Consider the following 25000-nt stretch of genomic DNA (forward strand, 5'->3'; position numbering starts at 1 on the left):
ATCGATATCATTTTAAAACACTACTGGAATCCAGTCAGCTACGTTCACCTTTTCAAACTAATTATTATTATTATTATTATTATTATTAGCTGAGCTACAACCCTAGTTGGAAAAGCAAGATGCTATAAGTCCAAGGGCTCCAACAGGGAGAAATAGCCCAGTGAGGAAAGGAAATAAGGAAATAAATACACGTCGTATAAGAAATAATGAAAATTAAAATCAAATATTTAAAAAAACAAACTGTCAACATTCAAACAGATATTTAATATATAAACTATAAATGGACCCATTTACCCTTTATAACCGATAATTTTGGGAGGAACTTACTGGTTGGAGTTTAGAGCTTCGGTGAGCCAAGATGCTGCCAAACCTACTTCATCTATGCCGTGAAACTGTTGGTTGAGGAAGTACGGATGTTGTGTCCTTACGCTGTACTTCACAAATTTGTCTATTACTGCCTCTGCTTCTGCTGCTGTCAGGCCCTCATCACTAATGCTTAATTGAAGTAGCTCCTGTTGAGAAAGAATAGATCCAGTAAAGAGTAGATTCAGTAATCCTGTTGACATTTACTAGATTCATAATGCTGATGTGAAATCCCTGACCTTAAATGCTATTGTAACGTTAAGTTCATATGAAGACCCATGTATATAGTCTTAACTAAATTCGTAAGGAATTAAGTTTTCCTATTTTCATGGACTATGAAGCGCGAAGTAAATGATAAATGGAGAAGTATTGAATTAAAAACTCAAGATAGAGACGACTGGCGAAATCTAACAGAGGACCTTTGCGTCAATAGGCGTAGATGATGATGTTTTTCATGGTGGAAAAATGCGTTAGCAACACGAGTGTGACGTGAGAAATATACTTAAGTTTTTTTGTAGTCTTACAGGTTATCTTAAAATGTATGTACATTAGGCCTAGTGTCCATATAATGGGAGAAGGGGATAGAAAAAAAATCTATCTTATATGCAATCTTTTCTAACTGCTCATAAATAAGTCCAGCTAACCTTTAATGATAATGCCCACAAGAATATCTAACCTCCATTTCTTTAGGATGTTTGAAGTTCAAAACTTTCTTGGAAGGGTCGATGCCGAACACCAGCTTTTCCTCGAACACCATGTCAAACACTTTCTTCAGGAGGCTTCCTTCTGCCCACTTCTCATTCTTCACTTTGTTTCCTTCCATTGTTCCGTGATTCAGTCTTGATCTGAAAGATTGAAAATTTAATTTTATTATGAGACTACAAGGCTCTCTCTCTCTCTCTCTCTCTCTCTCTCTCTCTCTCTCTCTCTCTCTCTCTCTCTCTCTCTCTCTCTCTCTCTCAGTAAAGCAGTTTCTATTAAATCCGTTACGACTGACCCGAAATTTACCAATCCGTTCTTTTTATCTGAAACCCTTTTAGACTGAGATAAAGCTTAAAAATAAACCACTTCCCGGTAATCAGGCGGTGCACTGAAGAATATTCTTTTCTTCGTTTTCTATCTCCAAAACTTCACATATATGTATACCCAGACATTTATAGTCCTTCTAAAAAATATGGATTATTCACAGTATTATAGGCATAAGCATAAATGTAACTTATATTTATAAATAAGATACGTAAGTATACTGGTTCCCAGACCTTCTCTACACACATCTATATAAATAGCAAGATTGATATTCACGAATACATAATAAACTTTAAATAACACAAGGAGTAAAATTGTTTCTCACCTCTTGGTAGTTTTGGCAGGACTACAACTTTACGAGACAGTACAGTGCACAGTGTGAGAGTACAGTACTACAGTGAGAGAGTAATAGCATCGCAGACTGTTGATCTACTCACCCGCACCATGTCAACATATCAACTGTTACATGCCAGCCCCATTCTTGTGTAATGCTAAATAATAAACGACTCACTTGTAAAACGAAATATTTGGCTTCATTAAACATACAGTTGTTCTGAATATAAATGTAACGAAAAGGTCAAGATAACGAGAGAGTGAATGTTTTGTTTTCAAGGTTGAAATAAAGGACAAGAGATATTGGCAACCGAGAGTGCCTCAGATTAGGTAACTTAAAGATTGTCTTCTCATTCATTTAGATACACACACATATGATTGAGTTGTTATCGAATAGAATATTTTTTATGTTATTTTTTAAAAAACGTCTTTTATTTGTATATTACGTAAAGATTTAGAATATGCACAAAACAATTAATACTTTTACTTGTCAACTATAAAAGAAAAATTATCTCGGAATCTAGCCACTGTCATCATTTAATTAATCTCTCTCTCTCACTCTCTCTCTCTCTCTCTCTCTCCTCGCTCTCTCTCTCTCTCTCTGCAGGAGGGAATAATCTGATCAAGTTTTTGTGCCGTATTTTCAAGTTATCCCGAAATGTAATGACTTAACGAACTTCACGAGTTCCGATTGTAGAATGAATTATATGGTTTTTTAAAGCCCTCCCCCCCCCTCTCTCTCTCTCTAGTCCACCGCAGGACATAGGCCTCAGACATGTCCTTCCCCTAACTCACTCTCGTCTGTTTATGGCGTTTCTATGCCAGTCTAGATCCGCCAATTTTACTAACTCTTCAATCACAAGATCTAGATTTTGGTCAATGGAACGTCTCTTTCTTCCCCTGCTTCGTTTGCAATCTCTGGGGACCCATTATGTTATTCTTTTTGTTCATCTGTTAGGCCTATAAGTCATTCTCATCATGATAGTGTACCGAGCCGTCAAAATAGGACGTCTAGATATTTAGATAGATATGTACACACGCACATACAAATTCAAACCTTCCCATCCCTCTCCCTATCCTAACTACAACCCGCTGGTTCGGCAATCTGTGGGAGAGGGTGGTTTCCCAGTGTATGTCTCGGGGCAACACCTCTTACCGGGGTATGACTACATCCTCTCCACCACAAGCTTGGAAATATATATATATATATATATATATATATATATATATATATATATATATATATATATAATATGTATATATATATGTATATATATAATATGTATATATATACATATATATATATATATATATATATATATATATATATATATATATATATATATATATATAGCCAGGTACTTGCTCTTTATTTTATAGGGGATATGTCCTGCCCACGTCCATTTCTATTTTTACATGTTGGAATATCCTCTAGCTTAGTTTGCTCTCGTATCCATGTTGATTTTTTTCTGTTTCTTAGTGTTATTCCAATCATTATTCTTTCAATTGCTCTTTGAGTGATATATATATATATATATATATATATATATATATATATATATATATATATATATATATATGTATATGTATATATATATATATATAAATATATATATATATATATATATATATATATATATATATATATATATATATATATATATATTGCGTGCGTGTGTGGTCCCTTCCACCGCACATACATGTACTTCCAAATGCTGAAATATCCTTTCATAACTCATTTTCTCATCCCACAACTCTGCATATTCAATATGTGTAATTCAATATTGTATGGGCTCTCACATCACTCCCTAATTGAAATCAACTGTTAAGCCAAACCAGTATCTCCTCAACCAACATAGTCTAATTCTTGATATCTCCACCTAATCAATCCAAGTTACCAATCATTCAACTTATCACTTAATTTTAGAACTCTTTTGCATCTACAAACACACATTGTTAGAATTGTGTTTAATTGCAAACACAAGCTGGTCGGAATAAAACAAACACTTAATGATAGAGGTATCGTAGCAGGATTAGCAAGAAACCGAATTAGTCTTGGATCTGTTTTTATTTCAGAGGAATATAGTCTAGTGCTGTCCACAATTGTACAATATGCCCTTGATACGATCATTTTATTTCCAAACAATTTTACAGTATCTGGAACATCTGTTAAAATGTACATCACATTATAATATCAAGTCTATCCAGATAATTTTAATATTTTTGTTTATCAATGAGGATTTCTTAAGCGAAAGTCCTAAAACCATTTACCAATTCCATGCAAATGTGGCATCTTCCATTTGTTTTCTTCCGTTGGTGTACTGGTGAGTCAAGTTTAAAGGTCAACGCTGGGTTAGTTAGTCGATCTGGACATGGTCTACAAAGCCAGCCTCAGGGCTATGGCGCTGAGCACAGACGCAACCAATTGTCACTTGTATGCGATCGAGGTGTAGAAGGTAGCTCTTGGAGGTATCACTCCTCCACATCTTCACCTCTTGGGTCACTGGAGTACACTCGAAGAGGCCGCCCTCTGAGCATCGGAAACCATTGCAGAGGCAATTCACTTCTAAAATTTCAGGGGGAACCATATCGTCGCTTAGCTTGCGCTTCACCAACTGCCAGGGGCATTCACCTACCAGCGTAGCCTCCTTCAACCAAGTAGGGGCGAGATCTTGATGATTCTCGAGTTCTATGGAAACCTTGTCGACGATCAGATGGTCGCACACCTCGTTGGGACCCCGTAGATTGCTGAAGATGGTAGTTGGTAACGATACGTAGTGTCTGAAGTGCTCTAGGATGACTTCTGTAAATGAGCAATACTCTCCTTGAAGCCAATGACCCGGGGGCTCTAGAGAAGGCAAGTGCAAAGGCACTGACAGGCCATCCCTTTTCCCCATCTCTCCTGGTGTACCCGGCATCCAAGACGATAGGAGCTTAACCAGGGACGTCTTCGTCAGTTCTAGGTCTGAAGTTCTGTTGGTCAGAGGAGACCTAGAGGTTGAGAAGGCGATATGGAGATTCAGTATAAGGAAGAAAAAGGAATGGCTTATTAGCCTCATCATTTCTAGATGGTGAATGCGCAAACTGCAGCGAACAGGTTTTGAATTTAGTCGCCGACTGGTAGACTCACTCTGAACATGGAAGAAGGATTTCACCTTAATATATAGCAGAGCGATTGCTGTTTACACGGCAGCAGATTGATCAGCCAATGCCCTATAATTTGCTGAATGCTAGAATTAGGCATGATTTTCGTCGAATGCAAGTCTGAATAGATTTATGATGAGCAGTATTCATAATCTTGATTAAATTTCCAGTCGGTTAAAGCTCGTATTTTCAAATGTACATATACATTTTTATATTGACTTACATATAGTTATGAACTTAGTTTTTCCAAAGCATTTTCATTGTTTAACTTAGAACAAAATGAGGTTTCAGATTGGTAAAGATACCTACATAAAAAAGTAGATGATGGCCTTCAAAACACTGGATTTTACAAATTAGATTTACATTAAAGATAAAAAAAATTAGCTTTACAACTGCCAAGTCTAAAAATTCATTTTTTATTTTCAGGTCTTTCAAAGACAAAGAAACTCACGCCTCGAAATAAACCAATTCATAACCAAATCGTAAAATTATACACGTATTCAATATCCATTACTCCACTGTGAATGCAATACAGACACCCATTCCTGTATAATCCAAAGCCTCCCGTTGTATGATTAGAGACTGCGAGAAGACATCTCATTTCATCTATGGAGTCACATCAAACGAGTTTTCCTTCAATAACACTAATGGCACATACAGATTCGAACAGATATAAAATAATTATCTAAGCGCAACGTATATTCGGATTAAGCCACTCTGTGATGATGGCAGAATCTCTCCTTGATAGACCCCCTTGAAAGCAGATTATCTTATTCAGGAATATGTAAGTTAATATTCTGTCTTGTGTGGACAATATATCATTAACATAATCAACTAGATAACTCAACGCTATATATAGGTGTGTTTGTGTCTCGACGTTTGTTATAATTTGCCGTAATCTCTTTCTCTTTATCATATATAAAGACAAATAAGAATAAAGGGAACTAGGTTTCAAATGTTTCAAAGGCCGCCCATGAATGGCAAAGGCAAGGGACAGTGACATTGCCCTAGCAATCAGGACAATGCCCTAGAGACTGACCACATATTATATGATCAACGCCCAAGCCTCCTCTCCACCCAAGCTAGAACCAGGGAGGGTCAGGCAGTGGCTGCTGATGACTCAGCAGATAGACCTGTAGGCTCCCCCAAACCCCCTAACCTTAGCTCACAAGGATGGTCAAGTCTAGTCACATTGATCGCCTTCACGTAAGCATTCATCAAAATAAATGGGCTTTACAGGAAATTTTCACTGTATATGTTTGGATTTGATATACAATAGAAGCGGGATTAAAAATACAAGATTTGAAAAACGTTAAAAAAAAGGCCAATGACTTTTTTTTTTCCTTTGTACAGCGTAAATTTCTGGTTCTTTATTTCAAGAACTCTAGTTTTTACCTTAATTTGTTTCTTTCTTCAACAAACAATTACATCTTATTTTAAATTTTTTTAATGAAATCATAAGTTTTCCATTAACCCCAGAGGACATAAAAGGAAGAGAACAACTTTACGTTTAGTTACAATAGAATAAAAATAGCCAAAGTAGTAGATGTGTATTTTACAAAAATAATTTCCCCTTTCTGTTTTCCTTAACCTCTTCCTGTCCCCATCTCACACTTTCCACCCAACCTTCCTCCCAACGTGTGAGTCGTTATGACTACAACGTTTTTTTTTTTTTTTAAACTTTTATTTAAAATAACAAAATACAATATTTACAATATTAAATAATTGAACATAGGAATTCCTTTGTAACAAGTTTCTTCTATTTTTCCTCATACAAAATTGACGCAAACCATCTCACATAATTTAATCTTCCTCTAAGAAAACCAAGAGTATCATTTTCACTAAGTTTCTGCATACGGCTTATCCATATGCTATACACATAATTACAAATTAGAAGAACTGCTGTGTTCCAACGTTGAACTATAAACTGAAAGTATCCTTTTACTGAACACCAACAGGTAACTCAAGTGTGTTGTAAGTTTCATACAAGGAATAACTGAAAAAAAAAACCGTTAAACAAAATTGTACTCACAGTCATATGCTCACGTAATTTTCCAATAATTCGTTCTTTAATGCTGAAAAGTATTGTTACGGTAATGGCATCAAGCTTCATCCGTTAATTTTGTTTTTCCTGTTCTGTTTAATTATTAATAGAAAACCTAGTATAGTACCCCCACCACACACACAGGAGAGAGAGAGAGAGAGAGAGAGAGAGAGAGAGAGAGAGAGAGAGAGAGAGAGAGAGTAGTAGGTCTATATGGTTGTCTTTTTCTGAAACTTCTGCAAAAGCTAGCATCAATATCTAAAATGCAATATCATGTAAAATGACATTGAAACACTTAAAAGACATTAATCATCAATACTGGGAACACGCATTAATCAAAAGGTGGAGAAACAGCGGTTGTTAGGGACGCTGTTGCTATGGTAACCATTACCAGTATAACGCGTATCCCGTTGGCTATACACTTTTAACTTATCTGCGTTTGGATTTTGTATATCTTTAGGATCATCTACGTCCTTTACGGTATCAAATAATTAAATAATTGAATAATGAAGATGGGTTTCTTTAGTTTATTAAACATCTGTTCGTCTTGGATTGAAAAACTTACCTTTCACTGGAAACTGTCTGACCTCAGTCTTCCACAAAATGTAAACAAGCGTGAGAGTGGACTGGAGATAACGAGACTGTGACATTTGCATGAAGCAATGACGTATTTTCCAAGATAGCTTGATGTACAAGCAACTCTAGGCAAAACTGTGCGTAGACAAGAACTTTTTCCTTCTCTTACTTTAGTGTTTAACAGTGAAATTTTGAGTAAGACAATTTATCTATAATCTTATTAGCTTTAGATGAAGTTATTCGGGAAATGAGTCAGTTTGGTGGCAGCGCCAAAACTGTATGTGCCAATCTTTCAGGAAATTTTCATTCTTTTTATCTGCATCGTGACGATTTAGCAAGAACTGTATTACACATTGAAAAATTCTTCCTGTGACTAGATCATCGAATTGGCTGAAGCAAGATCTCTAAAAAAGAAACTGGTGAAATTTCAACCATTATACTATAGATATGTCCGAAAAGAAACAGAAACTATTATTTGATCATAAGACTGAATGTAATTTTATATGAACCCAAAAGGAATTACACTTAAATAATCAATATGTCCCATACAAGGTGGGTCGATCGTAACCGAACCGAATATTGAAAACTCGTGATTAAAATCTCTTCAGTATGGAGATGCCAGATGAAGAAGGTCCCGCTGCTGGGGGACAAGACACGTAAGTATTATATGTTCATGTTTTTCTTTCCGCTGGGATATTCGAGGACCTTTATAAGCATAACATCGAAGTGTAAAAGGCTTTGGTTAAGAATTATAGGTTTCTATAATTACTTATTTTATGTCTTTTTATCGCTTAAAGTGCTAGTTTTATTTTAAAGGAAAATTGTGCTCATTCAAGATGGATCTACAGTAGAATTGGCCAAAAATATGTTATATAGCTGGGAATAGCGAAAGATTTGGTATAGGCCTATAACTATAGTCAATTCTTTTTAGTGAGGCAGATTGGCATCGACTCGCAGGGGTGCCCTTTTAGCTCGGAAAAGTTTCCTGATCGCTGATTGGTTGAACAAGATAATTCTAACCAATCAGCAATCAGGAAACTTTTCCGAGCTAAAAGGGCACCGCTGCGAGTCTGTGCAAATGCGTTTCATTAAGAAAAATTGAGTATAGCCAAGGGTCTTTCATAGATTTAGAGCCAGTTAAGCATCTACTATAAACCTAAAATATGGTAGAACAGCAAATACACGCACAAATGGAAAAAATAAGGCTTGTCTATTTTTCCAAATTTTATTAGCGAAGAGGAGGAAGAGGAAGAAGAAGAAGAGGAAGAGTTCGACGAGGAAGCTCACCGAGCAGCCCAAGAAGCTGCTCTCGAGGCGGAGTTGCTGGCCGAGGCGGTAGGTTGTCTTAGTTATGTATTTGAATAACCATATTACGTTATCCTTTTTATTAACCTTCATTTAAAACTATATGGTTTACTTGGTAAAATTCGTCCACGTTTATGTGGTGCGTGGTTATGCAAAGTTATCTTGATTGAATTAATTTGAATTAATACTGTTTATAAATTAGGCTGGGAGGAACGTAGAGAGTAGAGGTCCCCTTTTTTGTTTTTGTTTCATTTGTTGATGTCGGCTACCCCCAAAATTGGGGGAAGTGCCTTGGTATATGTATGTATGTATAAATTATGTAAAATTATCTTAGGTATTTCTAGACAACGATAACTTACCTGCATCTATAAAATGCTATATTAGTTATATTCATACAAAGGGAACTAAGCTATAATTATGAAAAAATATTCCATGTTTGTAGCCTACATGTAGATTAATTACGGTGTAACCATATAAATTTTACTCATAGTTTGGCAGGATTTTCGTGTCCTTTCTTACATATGTGGAAAAGGGAAACTCATAAAGAAAATTATGTGTGTAAAATAGTCTGCTGATAAGGTAACGCCAGTAAATTTTTGTTTCAGCTGATTTTGTCTAAATAAAAATCAGGAATGTTTATCTATGCAGGAGTCTGCTTTGATTTTTTTTTTTTTGTAAACTTTAAGTAATCCCAAAATACTTCCGTTAGATTACACTTCAAATGGTATTGCCAATTTAACATACATTATTCCTATCGTTGTTAACAGTATATATATATATATATATATATATATATATATATATATATATATATATATATATATATATATATATATATATATATATATATATATATATATTATTAAAGTTTTTCTATGTTTCTTAATTCATCGTAAGTCTATAGTCTATCTATCAAGTAAGTGAGTAATGCCATCAGTACACGGTGGGCGTAATAAGCGATCTTTGCAGTGTCTCTTCAGCCACAAGCTTCAACCATTTATTAGCCCTCTACTTTTTAACACATATTTCCACTTTTTTTTTCTAATTTGCTGTCCAAAATCTTAACGTTTTCTCTGTCCAAATTCTTAACATTATTTCTGTAAAAATTCTTGATTTTTTTTCTCTTTCCAAATTATTAAAGTTTTCTCTGTCCAAGTCTTAACGTTTTCTGTCCAAAGTCTTAACGTCTTCTCTCTCAAAGTCTTAACGGTTTCTCTATATAAACTTAACAATTACTCTTCAAATTCTTAACGTTTTCTCTGTCCAAAGTTTAAACGTTTTCTCTGTCCAAACCCTTAAATTTCTCTCCAAATTCTTGGCGCTTTCTCTTCAAATTCTTGGCGCTTTCTCTTCAAGTTCTTAACGCTTTCTCTGTCAAAACTCTTATCATTTTCTCTTTAAAAAATTCTGTCCAAACTCATCGTTTTCTGTCCCAAATTTTAATGTTTTTTTCCTCCGAGCAACTGCTGATTTTTTCTTTAGTTGTACTCCGTGCTGAATGACCCCTACGGTCATAGGGCTTGGTCAAGTGACCCAATTTATTGATCCAAACCAATCACAAATCTAGAATATTTTACCAGCTGGAAGTGATCGAAATTCTCACGATTCTGCCGGATAAAAAACAACTCGCCTGGACTCCTCACCACTACTCTCTGGCGACTTCGTTCCTCAGGGAGGAAAAAGAAAAGCTGCTGTGCTGTTTCGTTGTTAGGTAAGATATTTGTCATGTGAAGTATTCGGAAACTCTGAATGTTATCGATTATAATTGACAAGGGTAAGTTACTAACACCTATAAAAATAGATGATATTAATTGGTAACATAGTGATCTGCGTGTCATACGTTATCTATGATTTTATCGTCCAATTGCTAGACCTAGCCTACAATTTTTCAAGTAATTTGCAAATTATATATGTAAAATTTAGCAGTGAAAATCAAAATAGATTTTTTATAAATGTTGTATTATATTTTTTCCCCAAAACACAATGCTTTTCAATGTACTATGATTTTTTTTTTCAAATACAGTGCTTTTAAATGTGTTATGAATTTTTCAAATACAATATTTTAAAATGTTCATCATTATAATAATAATAACTTTGTCTTAGATTACTTTTGATCTAATTTTATTGATCAGGAGCGCCAGCAGATCTCGCCTAGCCGTCTCGCTATGTCTGCCTGCAGTGGGCGTAGGCCTAGTTTGGTATTTCTTGAAACTGGATACGGAGGTCAAAATCACAGCTAAGAATTTCAAAAAATGTGTAAGGTATGAAGTTCCTGCATTTAATTTATTAATCATTATCTTTGTTTAGAAACACACTTATAAATACAGGGGGGATTTATATTTAGAATACCGGTCACTGTGAGGTCATTATTCTAACTTTTTAATTGCATTCTTGAATAAACGTATTTGAATTTTTGGTTGACTAAACATCCATAAGCATTTTTGTGTGATCTTTATTATCAAAATTACTAGAATTATTATTACTAATAAACATATTATTATTATTATTATTATTATTATTATTATTATTAATATTATTATCATTATTATTATTATTATTATTATTATTATTATTATTAATATTATTATCATTATTATTATTATTATTATTATTATTATTATTGAATGGTTAAAATCATTATTATCAAAATTACTACAATTTACGTTATTGTTAAAATTATCAGCATTATTGAAATTATCACTTTTTTATCAAAACTATTCTCATTATTTCCAAGAGAGTCAAAGAGTACGGATATAAATCCTAGTTCAAAGTAGCTATATATCAAACGAGAGAGAGAGAGAGAGAGAGAGAGAGAGAGAGAGAGAGAGAGAGAGAGAGAGAGAGAGAGAGAGAGTCAATTCAAATATGCTGCTTTCGTTTTCGTTCCAGCTACGGCACTCTGGAAACCGGCGACCCAGTAGCAGTCCAGCATTTCCTCCTGGAGATTTACCAGCCGGTCCTTCTATCAGCGCCCTCGAAACCTCCTGCCAGGGAGCAATACAGCTCTCTGACGGACCTCCCTCGGTTGCTAAATCTCCTAGGGGCGCAGCTGGTGTACCACGTCGGCAATGCGAAGGGCTCCCCGCTTCTCTTCATCCCAGGGGATGTCTTGGCGCTGCCCGACGATCCTGCGGACATGAAGTCTTTGCGTCTCGACGTGGCTTTCCTCAGCAGGACTGAAGGTCAGATCCTTTTTTTATGCTTTCAGCTCTGTTTGTTTGTTTGTTTGTAACCAGACTTAATCACACAGTTACGCGGGTGAATTTTGATGAAATTTTCATGATGTGTCCGAAAATGGCTAAGTTAGAAGTGATTAGAGTTTCATTCACTCTCAACGCTTTGTAGACTTGAGTAAAATGTTGAGAGTCTTCATTGGCGGAGGTCTGATATCTCTGATTGTTCTTTCTACTTGTTTTACAAATATAATTTTCGTCGTTGTCAGTTTTGAGACGGTTATTATTATTATTATTATTATTATTATTAAAAAGAAAAAAATACCATAGTGAGGAAAGGAAATGAGGAAATAGATAAACTATATTCGAAGAGATGAGCAATTAAAATAAAATATTCCAAGAACAGTAACAACATTAAGACAGATCTTTCATACATAAACTATAAAAGAGACTTATGTAAGCCTGTTCAACATACAAACATTTGCTGGTGTCCCAGAACAGTGAGTGCTCTTACTAATGTCAACTGTGATAGGTTTATTACGCTCGCATAATTATGCCCCCTGTGGAAAAAAAAAAAAAAGATTGTTAGAAAGGAGAAAATGAAAAAGAAAAACGTTTGAATAGGCCTACCCTGTTGGATAAAACATTTGAATAGGTCTACCTTGTTGGATAAAACATTTGAATAGGTCTACCCTCTTGGATAACAACAGATTGTCCGTTTAACTAAATTTTTCTCTCAAACTCTATTCTGATTCATACTTCAATTTACGTATCTACATAGTATATTACGTTACGAATTTTCATACTCTTTCTCTCTTACATTTATCTCTCATTTCAAACATATGTATTAACTTACAAGATTATATTAATTCTCTCTCTCTCTCTCTCTCTCTCTCTCTCTCTCTCTCTCTCTCTCTCTCTCTCTCTCTCTCTCTCTCTCTCTTCGTACTTATAAAGAATTACATTTCTCGTGATGTAATAGATAATATGGATGTAATCTTTTCGCATTCAGTTTCCTGTGCAATTTACACGTAATATTGCACGTTATGTTTTGCACACGACGTATGTGCTCTATTTAATGTTGTTAAGCAGTGTTTAAATTACCAAGTACTATTGTGCCAAATTACTAAGTATTATTGTGCTAAATTACTATGTACCATTGTGCCAAATTACTAGGTACTATTGCGCCAAATTACTATGTACCATTGTGCCAAATTACTAGGTACTATTGTACTAAATTACTATGTACCATTGTGCCAAATTACTAGGTATTATTGTGCTAAATTACTATGTACCATTGTGCCAAATTACTAGGTACTATTGCGCCAAATTACTATGTACCATTGTGCCAAATTACAAGGTACTATTGCGCCAAATTACAAGGTACTATTGTGCTAAATTACTAGGTACTATTGCGCCAAATTACTAGGTACTCTTGTGCCAAATTACTCGGTACTATTGTGCTAAATTACTCGGTACTATTGTGCCAAATACAGTAATAGTCACTTCGGTGTCAGTCCTTACTTCTAATGACCCTATTTCGCTCACATATTATTTGAAATTTAATAGTAGTTGACGAAATATGTCGACACTTTTAGTCACTTATACAGATAGAAAACGATAAATCTTATGCTAAAAATCCAAAAGACAACTATCAGTGTATTACTAGGTAATATCTACTTCTGCGGATATGAATAAAAATCGACCTCCTTGCTCATCAACCTTGCCGTACTAATTTGCTATATTTGGTTTTGCCATTTGCCATGGTTATCTTTTTTTTTTTCTCTTAAAATTCGCGACTAAATTATTCATCATATCTTCTGTAATTTATCTTATAATATGTATTGATTTCAAGGATCAGCTGAATTGATTATTTTTGTACAATATAAAACACTGATTTTAGTACTGGATTCTTCACTGATATACATTTTGTTCTCATCTCAACCAGTTCACTGTTTAGATCTTAACAGCAGAGACTGGAATGTGTTTCAACACTAGTTACTATTGCCAGTTGTACTTTGGAAAATTTATATATTTAGAAGTGTGAAAGTATTTTTGTTCGTGGTGTACCAATTTTCGTGGTCTTCGTGGGTGGGCGAATCCACGAATTGAAAAATCCAACTAAAATTTTTATACACCGTCAGAATTTAGTATTGAACTTGGACACATTCGATTCGAGTTGGTGACCTACATTTTCTAAACCAATGTGAATTATTAATTATTTTGATTTGTTATTGTGAATATGTTTTATTTTTGTGTGCACTATGATAATTATTGCATTGCAAATGAACACTTTATCATAATTGGGGTTCAACTAATAACCAAAAAGGTAAAAATTCCAAAACGGAAATCCACGAATTTAAGAATCCACGAACTAAATTTTTTTTTTTTTTTTTTTTTTTTTTTTTTTTTATAAAACAACGAAACTTGGTACCCACGAATAAAAATACATTCACAGTATTTCCTTTTATTCCCATCTTTAAAGAGCTGGTATTGCATTGGGTAGAGCAGATCCATTCTTTCATTTTCGAACAAGCCGATGCCTCGTCTCCCCTGGAACTGGGTCTCCTTCATGAGATCAGACAACTGTCCAATAAAGGTAAGAATGATTTGGCATTCCATCTCATTAAACAATCGATATTATTATTATTATTATTATTTGCTAAGCTACAACCCTAGTTGGAAAAGCAGGATGCTATAAGCCCAGGGGCCCCAACAGGGAAAATAGCCCAGTGAGGAAAGGAAACAAGGAAAAATAAAATATTTTAAGAACAGTAACAACATTAAATTAAAATATTTCCTATACACTGTTAAAAATGTGCATTAAAAAACAGTTAATAACTGGCAACTTTAATTTTAGGATTTTTACCGTTTTAAAAACGGATTTATTGACGTAAAGGAATGATGTTACGGTCACCAACCCGTAAAGGATAATAACAAAGTATGGTGAAATTACGGTCGCCCGTAATTTACTGAAATACGGCTGAGAACAGTATATTTTTACGGAGTATTTCCAATTCAGATTACGGTTTTTTTTAACGGTGTAGTGAAAGATTACTTAGTTCATATGATTTATGAGATCATTAAATAAAACTAAACTTTATGAACAGATGAAAATCTTTAATGCTAAGTTAATTTAACCTTGTTTCTGAAAGATATACTGTATGCTTGGTCGGGAAATTATAACCTATCTAATGTTATTTATCTAACAATAAACTTCTAGAATTCAGGATTTAAATATTTAAAGGATTCCTTATAGGATATATTGCGATGCAAATAAAGAAATTCCCCGAACGAATCATAATACAACGATTAATAGCCTACAAACTTTTTAAGTAAGCGCTGTAAGTGACTGCAGGAAAAAACTAGAATGGGGATTCTGTAGAGTCCATACCTTCGCCAACGCCACATAACAAAATAGGCCATTGAATTATTCACATATTGGCATTAGTTTCATGCAAATCAAATGAAAATTGACTCCGATGTAGCAAAAAGACCCTTTGACCTTTTAGTGTCCTTTACTTTGACCATTAATCCCATCACGCCCATAATCAATCAAATTGTTTTTGGATCATGGCTAATCATCTCACCAAATTTCATGAGATTTGCCCACGATAAAGGAAAGAGAACATTTTTATCTTTTTGTGATGATGATTTATATCATAAGATAGGCAATTGATTTGTGCACATTTTGACACTAGCTTCATGCAAATCGGATAAAAATTTACCATGATGTAACAAAAAGACGTATTTACCTCTTCTTTACCTTGACCTTAACCTTGACCTATGACTCAATCACTACCTAAATCTAATCACATTGTCCTTGGATCATGGCCAATCATCCCACCAAATTTCATGAGATTCAGTCAAAGAGTTTTTGAGTTAAACGAATAACAATCACACATACATACAAACAAATAAATACACGCCTATCAAAACATAACCTTCGCTACAACGAAGTTGGCGAAGGTAATGAGTGGGTTCACCCTTCTAGTTTCTTTAGCAATATTCCTATCTGTTTCTTCTGTAATAATGGACTGGCTTTATTCTGTCCCAACTGAGCTTGGAAAAAACCGAGTTCTTCTTATAAGCAGTGCTCTATTAACCTGTGACAGGATCCTGACGGTTCGAGCTTCTTTGGGACCCTCGTCATTCCCCAACGGACAACCATCCCGTCATATTTCACACTCTCTTTTCATATAATTTATTACAATAATATTACAACTGAAGTAGATAATCCAGTTTTCACATTTAACACTAAAATAAAAAAAAAAAAAGTTGCATAGGCTCCTGCTCCTGGTGTACCCCTATAGTTGCAGCAGAGATTCCGGGCGAAATAAACCCCACCCCTGATAATGTCATAGCCAATCATGTTGTTTTACTTGTTAACAGCGATCACAACATATCCCTTTAAAGTTATTATGAGTGAATGTAGTTTGATATTTGTCAGGGGATGTGTTGTAAACATTATAGAGGCTGTCCAAGTAAAGAATTGGCTGTGATTTGAGCTTTCTGGAAGTGTTGTAAAGGTTGTAGAGGCTGCACAGTAAGTGCAAGTGGTGGTGTGGCCAGTAATTTTAGCTCTTTGAAGCGTTTTAAACGTTATAGAGGCGGTTTGAACAAAGATCTGGCAGTGATTTTAGTTTTCTGGAAGCTAACGTGGAAGACATCGTGATTGGCTATGACGTCTCAGGGGGTGGGGCTTATTTTGCTCTGAATCTTTGCGGCGACTATAGCACCAGCCTAGTAAGCCTTATGCAACGCTGCTCATAAGTGAGTAATGGTTGAAAGCCCTTTTTGCACACCCGCAGGGGCAGCTCTGGAGGAGCTCCTGGCCATCGTCAACACGTCTGGGGTCCAGAAAGTCCTGAGGTTCTTGGAATGCCAGAGTTCTCCTGTAGTCATTCTCCTGAAAGATGCTTTGAATGATCTCATGGTAATGAAATTAACGATAAGTAAATATTTGAACTTTGGAATTAATTAGACTGGATTTTAGGAATTAATTAGGGCGAGTTTTAGATGATAATTAGATGAAATTTTAGGAGTTATTTATGGCAAATTTAGATAATAATTAGATGGAATGTTAGGAACTGATTTGGGCAAATCTTAGAAAATAATATGAGGGAATTCTAGTAATTAATTATGGCGAGTTTTACATAATAAATAGATGGAATTTTAGCAAATAATTAAATGGAATCCTAGGAATTAATTAAGGTGAATTTAAAAAAATATTTCGATGGAATTTTAGGAATTAATTAGGGCACATTTTAGGAAATAATTAGATAGAATTTATGAATTATTTAGGTGTGATTTTAGGAATCTGTTAGGCCAAATTTTAGGAATGATTAGGTATAACTTTAGGAATTGATTATACCTAATGTAGGGAATTCATTAGACCGAATTCTACGCACTGATTATGTCGAATTTCAGGAATTAATTTGGCTGAATTTCGGAAATTAGATTGAAAAGTATTTTTTTTAGGTTTTGTATTGTATTTCATTGTCCACTATACAGCCAAATTATGGGGATAATTAGTGTATTATTTTTATAATAATCCTTTTCCAACCTAATACTTTTTTTTCCTTTGATGGACCTTCATATTAATCCCATTGGAAAGTAAGGGTCACTACATCGTCATAATTTTCATAGCTATCAGTTTAACACCTTTGAACGTTTAAAGACAAATCCCTCTTTCTTCCAGATGTCTCAGAAACGCCTACAGGAGACAGGCGGTCAGTTGTCCCACATGGAACGCCTCCTGGACCTTCTTTACAACGACTCCGTCCAGGCGCTGACTGAACACATGTACGCTGTCCTGGCCCTCCTGCGCATCATCTGGACGCACTCAGATTATTACCATAAACCGTAAGTTGCGCAACCTTCCATCTACCTTCTCTTGTATCTTAGGGTTGTTGTGGCCTATTGGTAACGTCTCTGCGTGGGGATCGCCAAACTGGTGTTCAAGTCCCGCTCAGACTCGTTAGTTGCTTTTGTGTCTACAACCTCACCATCCTTGTGAGCTAAGGATGGGGATTTTGGGGGAGCATATAGGTAGGTCTACCTGGTGAGACATCAGGAGCCATTGCCTGGCCCTCCTTGATCCTAATTTGGGTGGAGTTGTCTCTAGGACATTGTCCTGCTTGCTAGGGCAATCAATGTCACTGTCCCTTGCCTCTGCCATTTATGAGCGACCTCTAAACCTTTAAGTTCGCCCTGATACGTGGAGTATCAGGGCGAACTTAAAGGTTTGTGATTTTAGCCTCCTGGCTAGTGCTGTGGTAACGCTTCTGCCTCGCATTCACATGGCAGCAGATCGATCCCAGCCAGGGACCGCGAGTTTAAGCTATTTACTGGCGAGATCACTGGTGTGGTTGTCCACCACAGTGGGGTATTAGGCTTGCCGGGCTGACGTTTTGGTGAGCATCTATTATAATGAAACTGTAATTGAAACCATACACCTTTCCTTTGATAAGTTGCTAAGAGATCAGACACAGAGATTATAGAGCCATTTAAGTGAAAATGCCTCAAATGTAAGAACTGTAAAGGTTTAAAGGCCACTAGTTAATGCCGGAAGCTAGGGACAGTGAAATATCCTTATCGAGTAGGACAATGCCGTAGAGGTTGACCATATATACATATGATCAGTGCCCAAACCACCTCTCCACACAAGTTAGGACCAAGGAGGGCCACGCAATGGCTGCTGATGACTCAGCAGATAGACCTATAGGCTCCCCCAAAGACCCCATCCGTAGCTCACAGGGATGGTAAGGTTGCAGCGACCAAAGAAACTAATGAGTCTGAGCGGGACTCGAACCCCAGCCTGGCGTTCACCTGTCAGGGTCGTTACCACATCGGCCACCACAATCCTATAATTAAACTACAAATGATAATATAATTCTTATTCATTGCGCTAATGGAAAACGTATTTATCAGGCAGGCTGACACAAGTCTTTTTATAGTTATATATAAATTATCTTTTAATGTTAAGGTTTTTCAAAATATTCTATTTTAATTTTTCATTACTTCTCATATTATTTGTTTATTCCCTTTTTTCCTTTCCTCACACGGTAATTTTTCCCTGCTGGAGTTCTTGGGCTTATAGCATCTTGCTTTTCCAACTAGGGTTGTAGCTTGACTAGTAATAATAATGATAAATGATCAGTAGAATTGCTCTCTCTCTCTCTCTCTCTCTCTCTCTCTCTCTCCTGCTAAAGATAGTTTTAAACCCTCTCTCTCTCTCTCTCTCTCTCTCTCTCTCTCTCTGCTATAGATAGTTTAAACTCTCTCTCTCTCTCCTCTCTCTCTCTCTCTCTCTCCTGCTAAAGATAGTTTTAACCTCTCTCTCTCTCTCTCTCCTGCTAAAGATAGTTTTAACCTCTCTCTCTCTCTCTGTCTCTCTCTCTCTCTCTCTCTCTCTCTCTCCTGCTATAGATAGTTTAAACTCTCTCTCTCTCTCTCTCTCTCTCTCTCTCTGCTAAAGATAGTTTTAACCTCTCTCTCTCTCTCTCTCTCTCTCTCTCTCTCCTGCTATAGATAGTTTAAACTCTCTCTCTCTCTCTCTCTCTCTCTCTCTCGCTCTCCTGCTATAGATAGTTTAAACTCTCTCTCTCTCTCTCTCTCCTCTCTCTCTCTCTCCTGCTAAAGATAGTTTTAACCTCTCTCTCTCTCTCTCTCTCTCTCTCTCTCTCTTTTCTCTCTCTCTCCTGCTAAAGATAGTTTTAAAAAACCACCTCTCACTCTCTCTCTCTCTCTCTCTCTCTCTCTCTCTCTCCTGCTAAAGATAGTTTTAACCTCTCTCTCTCTCTCTCTCTCTCTCTCTCTCTCTCTTCTCTCTCGCTCTCTCTCTCTCTCTCCTGCTAAAGATAGTTTTAACCTCTCTCTCTCTCTCTCTCTCTCTCTCTCTCTCTCTCTTCTCTCTCGCTCTCTCTCTCTCTCTCTGCTAAAGATAGTTTTAACCTCTCTCTCTCTCTCTCTCTCTCTCTCTCTCTCTCTTCTCTCTCGCTCTCTCTCTCTCTCTCCTGCTATAGATAGTTTAAACTCTCACTCTCTCTCTCTCTCTCTCTCTCTCTCTCTCTCCTGCTAAAGATAGTTTTAACCTCTCTCTCTCTCTCTCTCTCTCTCTCTCTCTCTCTCTCTCTCTCTGCTAAAGATAGTTTTAAAAAACCACCTCTCACTCTCTCTCTCCTCTCTCTCTCTCTCTCTCTCTCTCTCTCCTGCTAAAGATAGTTTTAAAAAACCCTCTCTCTCTCTCCTCCCTAGCGAGGTCATGGCAGAAATCTGCATCCGGGTGTCGTGGGAGGTCACTCGGGCATGCCAGGTGCATCTCCCACTCGATCAGATCCTCTCCCACGACTTCACCGCCGTCAGGTCGCGGACGCCCCCGAGTTCCCGGTCAGCCTCAGACTCAGAGGACTCGAAAGGCGAGAGTAAGGACTCCCTGGCCTTAGTCGAAGTGGCTATCAAGTGTTGCAATGACTGGAGGAACTGCTACTCTGAGGTAAGGGATAGGGATTTCACAGAAGCTATGATAAGATATTGATTTGGTAAGCGTGGCAAAGTTGAAATTATTATTATTATTATTATTATTATTATTACTGTTGTTGTTGTTGTTGTTGGTGTTGTTTTTATTATTATTATTATTATTATTATTATTATTATTATTATTATTATTACTACTTGTTAAGTTACAACCCTAGTTGGTAAAGCAGGATGCTATAAGACCAGGGGCCCCAATTGGGAAAATAGCCCAGGGAGGAAAGGAAACAAGGAAAAATAAAATATCTTAAGAACAGTAACAACAACATTAAATATTTCCTATATGAACTATAAAAACTTTAACAAAACAAGAGAAAGAGAAATAAGATAGAATAGTGTGCCCGAGTGTACCCTCAAGAAAGAGAACTCTAACCCAAGACAGTGGAAGACCATGGTACAGAGGCTATGGCACTACCCAAGACTAGAGAACAATGGTTTGATTTTGGAGTGCCCTTCTCCTAGAGGAGCTGCTTACCATAGCTAAAGAGTCTCTTCTACCCTTACCAAGAGGAGAGTAGCCACTGAACAAATACAGTGCAGTAGTTAACCCCTTGGGTGAAGAAGAAATGTTTGGTAATCAGTGTTGTCAGGTGTATTAGAACAGAGGAGAATCTGTAAAGAATATGCCAGACTATTCGGTGTATGTGTAGGCAAAGAGAAAATGAACCGTAACCAAAGAGAAGGATTCAAAGTAGTACTGGCTGGCCAGTTAAAGGACCCCATAACTCTCTAGCGGTATTATTATTATTATTATTATTATTATTATTATTATCTATAAGTTACATTTTCTATACAATATGTCAATGCACAATAGTTCAATGGATTTGATACATACATGCTTTGAGATTCTCTGGTCAATTAAATCTTGGGTTTAATCGATTCTAAAGTTGTACTGCAGCAAAAGCAGTTGAGACAGGAAACCACTTTCCACCAAATAACTATATTTAATTGATACCAAATATAAGATAACGTCTTTAAAAGTCTTTTGTTTAAATTTCAGTGTTGTTTGTTGGCCTGAAATGAATTAGTGTAAGGAAACCAGTTAATTAATCCTGAGGGCTTTATTTTTTCTCTTTTCGTATAATCTTTTGTGGAGAAGTTTCACAGGCCATTTAAAGACTAATTTAGATCAAGTAACAGCAATAATAACTACACCAACGAAAACAACAGGAAGGATAACAATAGCAATAACAGTAACGATAACAACAACAGTAACCATAATAATAACGATAATAACAACAACAACAGTAACAAGAATATTAACAATAACGATAGCAACAACAACAGTAACGATATCAACAACAATAACAACAACAATAACAACAGTAACGATATCAACAACAAAAACAACGGTAACAACAATAACAATAGTAACGACAACACCAACAGTAACGATAACAGCAACAACAGCAATAACAACGACAACACTAACGATAACAACAACAACAATAACGATGACAGTAACGATAACAACAATAATGACAACAACAATAACGACAACAGTAACGGTTCAACAACAAAAACATCATTAATCAATAAATGTCAAGATCATTGGCAATAACTCCTTCCGCTCTCATTTGCTTGCAGTTGGCCTCTCATTTTGGAGAGCAGGACTGGCCGGAAGTATGGCTTCCGGAAAATGCCGCCGTCTTCCTTCCGGTGGAGCTCTTCGCCTCCCGCTGCGAGGACCTCAAGTACATAGGCCTAAGCAAACAGCAGCTTACCAGGTATGCAAGATGGTTGCCTGTATACACAAGTACAAATTCGAGTTATAATGGATATTATCCTATTCGTTTTTTTTTCTTACTAGTTTCAATAATTGTTTTTCAGTTTATCACAAATATATATAGTCCATTTCTTTTAGCGAGTCATATTTGCACCGACTCGCAGCGGTGCCCCTTTAGCTCGGAAAAGTTTCCTGATCGCTGATTGGTTGGACAAGATAATTCTAACCAATCAGCGACCAGGAAACTTTTCCGAGCTAAAAGGGCACCGTTGCGAGTCGGTGCAAATATGACTCGCTAAAAGAAATGGATTACAGGTATACTTAAAGATATTCCTTATAACTGTTTTGTTTATCATTACCAGGGATAATTATTGTGAGTTGATGTAAACTTGCAGTGCTTCATTCTTACTTTATACATTTTTAAACCACCTTCAGTTCACCATAGATGAAAAACAAGCATGATATTTCATAAAAAATATAACTCCAGTTCATATATAATTATTGGTAGATCTTGCATTTTAGATATTACCCATTCCATCTGATGGCAAAGGCCATTATTTACTTTGAAAGGGCAGTGATATATGTTCACGACCGGCCTATTATAAATTAATTTCTAAATTATTCAAAAGCGCCCATTAGTAGTTGAATGAATTAACTGTTTTTCCCTGACTTAGTCTCCGAAGAGATAACTTTCTCAGCTAAGCATGAAAAGCATGAATCTAAATAAGGTAAGTTTAATTCACACATGCATACACATTTATAATATATATATATATATATATATATATATTAATGATTAATGTAATATATATAATATTACTGATATATATATATATATATATATATTAATGATTAATGTAATATATATAATATTACTGATTAATATATATATATATATATATATTACTGATTAATATATATATATATATATATATATAATATATATATATATATATATATACAGTATATGTATAGTATATATATATATATATATATACTGATTATATATATATATATGTATATATATATATTACTGATTATATATATATATATATATATACATATGTATTAATTAGTAATCACAAAACTGCATGTGAAAAACATCTAAATAAAGAAAAACACTTCCAATATGAATGCTAAAAGATCAAGCACTAAATTATTTTGTGAATTTTGTAACTAGGAGATGTGTATGTAATACATAAAATTGCTTGGGTTGTAGACTTTTATTCATGTTTCCAGGGGTTTTACAACTTAAATGTACGTATATATATATATATATATATATATTTACGCAAACTGGTTGTGCCTCAATTATTAAGTCACGGATATATATATATATATATATATATATATATATATATATATATATATATTAATTTACAACTTTGTAATACAGCGCTGAGTTTTCTAACACTTTATAGAGAATTGATATCTATGATTAGTTAACAACGTACTTGCTACGGACATGAATATATTTTGGTTAAATTTGGGGTTTTTAATTCTATGGTTGAGTTCCAACACTTTGCTTTTAGAGTATCGGGATCTGTTCAAAAAGTTTTTGATACATATTATCTGTATTTTACATATAATCACCATAACATAGAGCCTAAAATCTGGAGAAAACTAGCATTATTGGAATCATGAATTTTTGATGCCTCAATTATATATATATATATATATATATATATATATATAAATTACGATGAAAGTATGTTTCAGTAATCACACACTTCTTGAAATTCGAATAGATTCCGAGTGATTCTACTTCTTGTCTAAAGATGGCAGCAGAAGTCCCTTGTTCCATTCATGTGAGTGATTCTATCCTATTGGAAAAGGGTGATAGATTGATACATATGTAGAAATATATATGCCATATAAATCATATTAAATTTGAATTAAGTAGGCTATTTTCAGCTATTTTTAAACCGAAATGACGTCATGGAAGGTTCCAGAATACAAGGATTAATGAGCTTTACACATTATTCCTTTTCATGGCCAATAGATGGCCTTAGCCGAGAGTACTTAATTGCTAATTATCCCCATCATCCACTCATTATAATTTTCATTACTTCATTTCTGTTTCTATTTGGGTACAAAATTGCTATAAAGGAGACACACGCGAACTTGATGTTCCTCGATGTCTGGCCACAACTTAATTATTAGGAAATTACAAACATCTCAATAAATATCACAGAAATATTTCGTCAACAAACAATCGTTGGTTCAATTACATTTGGGGGTCAGGGGGTCGGCAGATATGCCAAATGTTCTGAAATCGGCGAGACAATCAAGTAATTACACAGTTATTTGATCTAATTTTCAATTACCTTTTTATGAAACCAAATATAATTGATATGTTTCATAGTATGACATGTGTTGTTAGTAACAACTACGTAGAATATCAATATTGTTAAATTTCGAAAGGCATAATAACGAAGCCTTCTCTAGCTCCCTCCCTTACACTGTAACGAGTTTTACTTTACCGCCAATAGATGGCATCAGGGGCACCTTGTCCAAACTAATATAGTCAATTATTTGAAGCCACGTGTGTCAAAAAAGTGTGGTAGGAAGGTAGAGGCTAGAGAATTGGGAGTTGGTAAATTGTCCAACAACCGTTTCCTTATTAGGAATGAACATTTTTATCAGACAATGGTGTGAATTTCTCATATGATATCGGAAGCAACCTGAGTTTCCTTATGAAAGTGTTTAGTTTTTCTTTTATTCATCAGAACCAATGTATAGTAAGTCATTTCTCTGTACAAGTGACCAAGATAA

General features: G+C 35.3%; 3 protein-coding genes across 3 annotated transcripts in view; 1 reads left to right on the plus strand and 2 right to left on the minus strand.

Annotated features, from left to right (window-relative positions):
* Positions 1 to 1859, minus strand: part of LOC137647094 (acidic amino acid decarboxylase GADL1-like) — a 15791-nt gene extending 13932 nt beyond the window's left edge. The window contains exons 1-3 of the mRNA XM_068380318.1: positions 1715 to 1859; positions 1040 to 1208; positions 328 to 512 (exon numbers count right to left, since the gene is read on the minus strand). Coding sequence (XP_068236419.1) covers positions 328 to 512; positions 1040 to 1186 — 332 coding nt within the window. The 5' untranslated portion in view covers positions 1187 to 1208; positions 1715 to 1859. The remainder of the gene's footprint in view (positions 1 to 327; positions 513 to 1039; positions 1209 to 1714) is intronic.
* Positions 1860 to 3782: 1923 nt separating this feature from the next.
* Positions 3783 to 4834, minus strand: LOC137646846 (uncharacterized). Its single transcript, XM_068379921.1, has one exon. The coding sequence runs from the start codon at positions 4782 to 4784 to the stop codon at positions 4080 to 4082; it is 705 nt and encodes a 234-aa protein (XP_068236022.1). The 5' UTR covers positions 4785 to 4834; the 3' UTR covers positions 3783 to 4079.
* Positions 4835 to 7506: 2672 nt separating this feature from the next.
* Positions 7507 to 25000, plus strand: part of LOC137647095 (dynein axonemal heavy chain 2-like) — a 42337-nt gene continuing 24843 nt past the window's right edge. Inside the window, exons 1-10 of the mRNA XM_068380319.1 lie at positions 7507 to 8142; positions 8719 to 8821; positions 10372 to 10502; positions 10924 to 11052; positions 11681 to 11973; positions 14450 to 14563; positions 16776 to 16900; positions 17666 to 17829; positions 20224 to 20461; positions 22087 to 22226. Coding sequence (XP_068236420.1) covers positions 8096 to 8142; positions 8719 to 8821; positions 10372 to 10502; positions 10924 to 11052; positions 11681 to 11973; positions 14450 to 14563; positions 16776 to 16900; positions 17666 to 17829; positions 20224 to 20461; positions 22087 to 22226 — 1484 coding nt within the window. The 5' untranslated portion in view covers positions 7507 to 8095. The remainder of the gene's footprint in view (positions 8143 to 8718; positions 8822 to 10371; positions 10503 to 10923; positions 11053 to 11680; positions 11974 to 14449; positions 14564 to 16775; positions 16901 to 17665; positions 17830 to 20223; positions 20462 to 22086; positions 22227 to 25000) is intronic.

Source organism: Palaemon carinicauda, chromosome 9, assembly GCF_036898095.1.
Source record: "Palaemon carinicauda isolate YSFRI2023 chromosome 9, ASM3689809v2, whole genome shotgun sequence".
In the NCBI taxonomy this organism is placed as follows: Eukaryota; Metazoa; Arthropoda; class Malacostraca; order Decapoda; family Palaemonidae; genus Palaemon; species Palaemon carinicauda.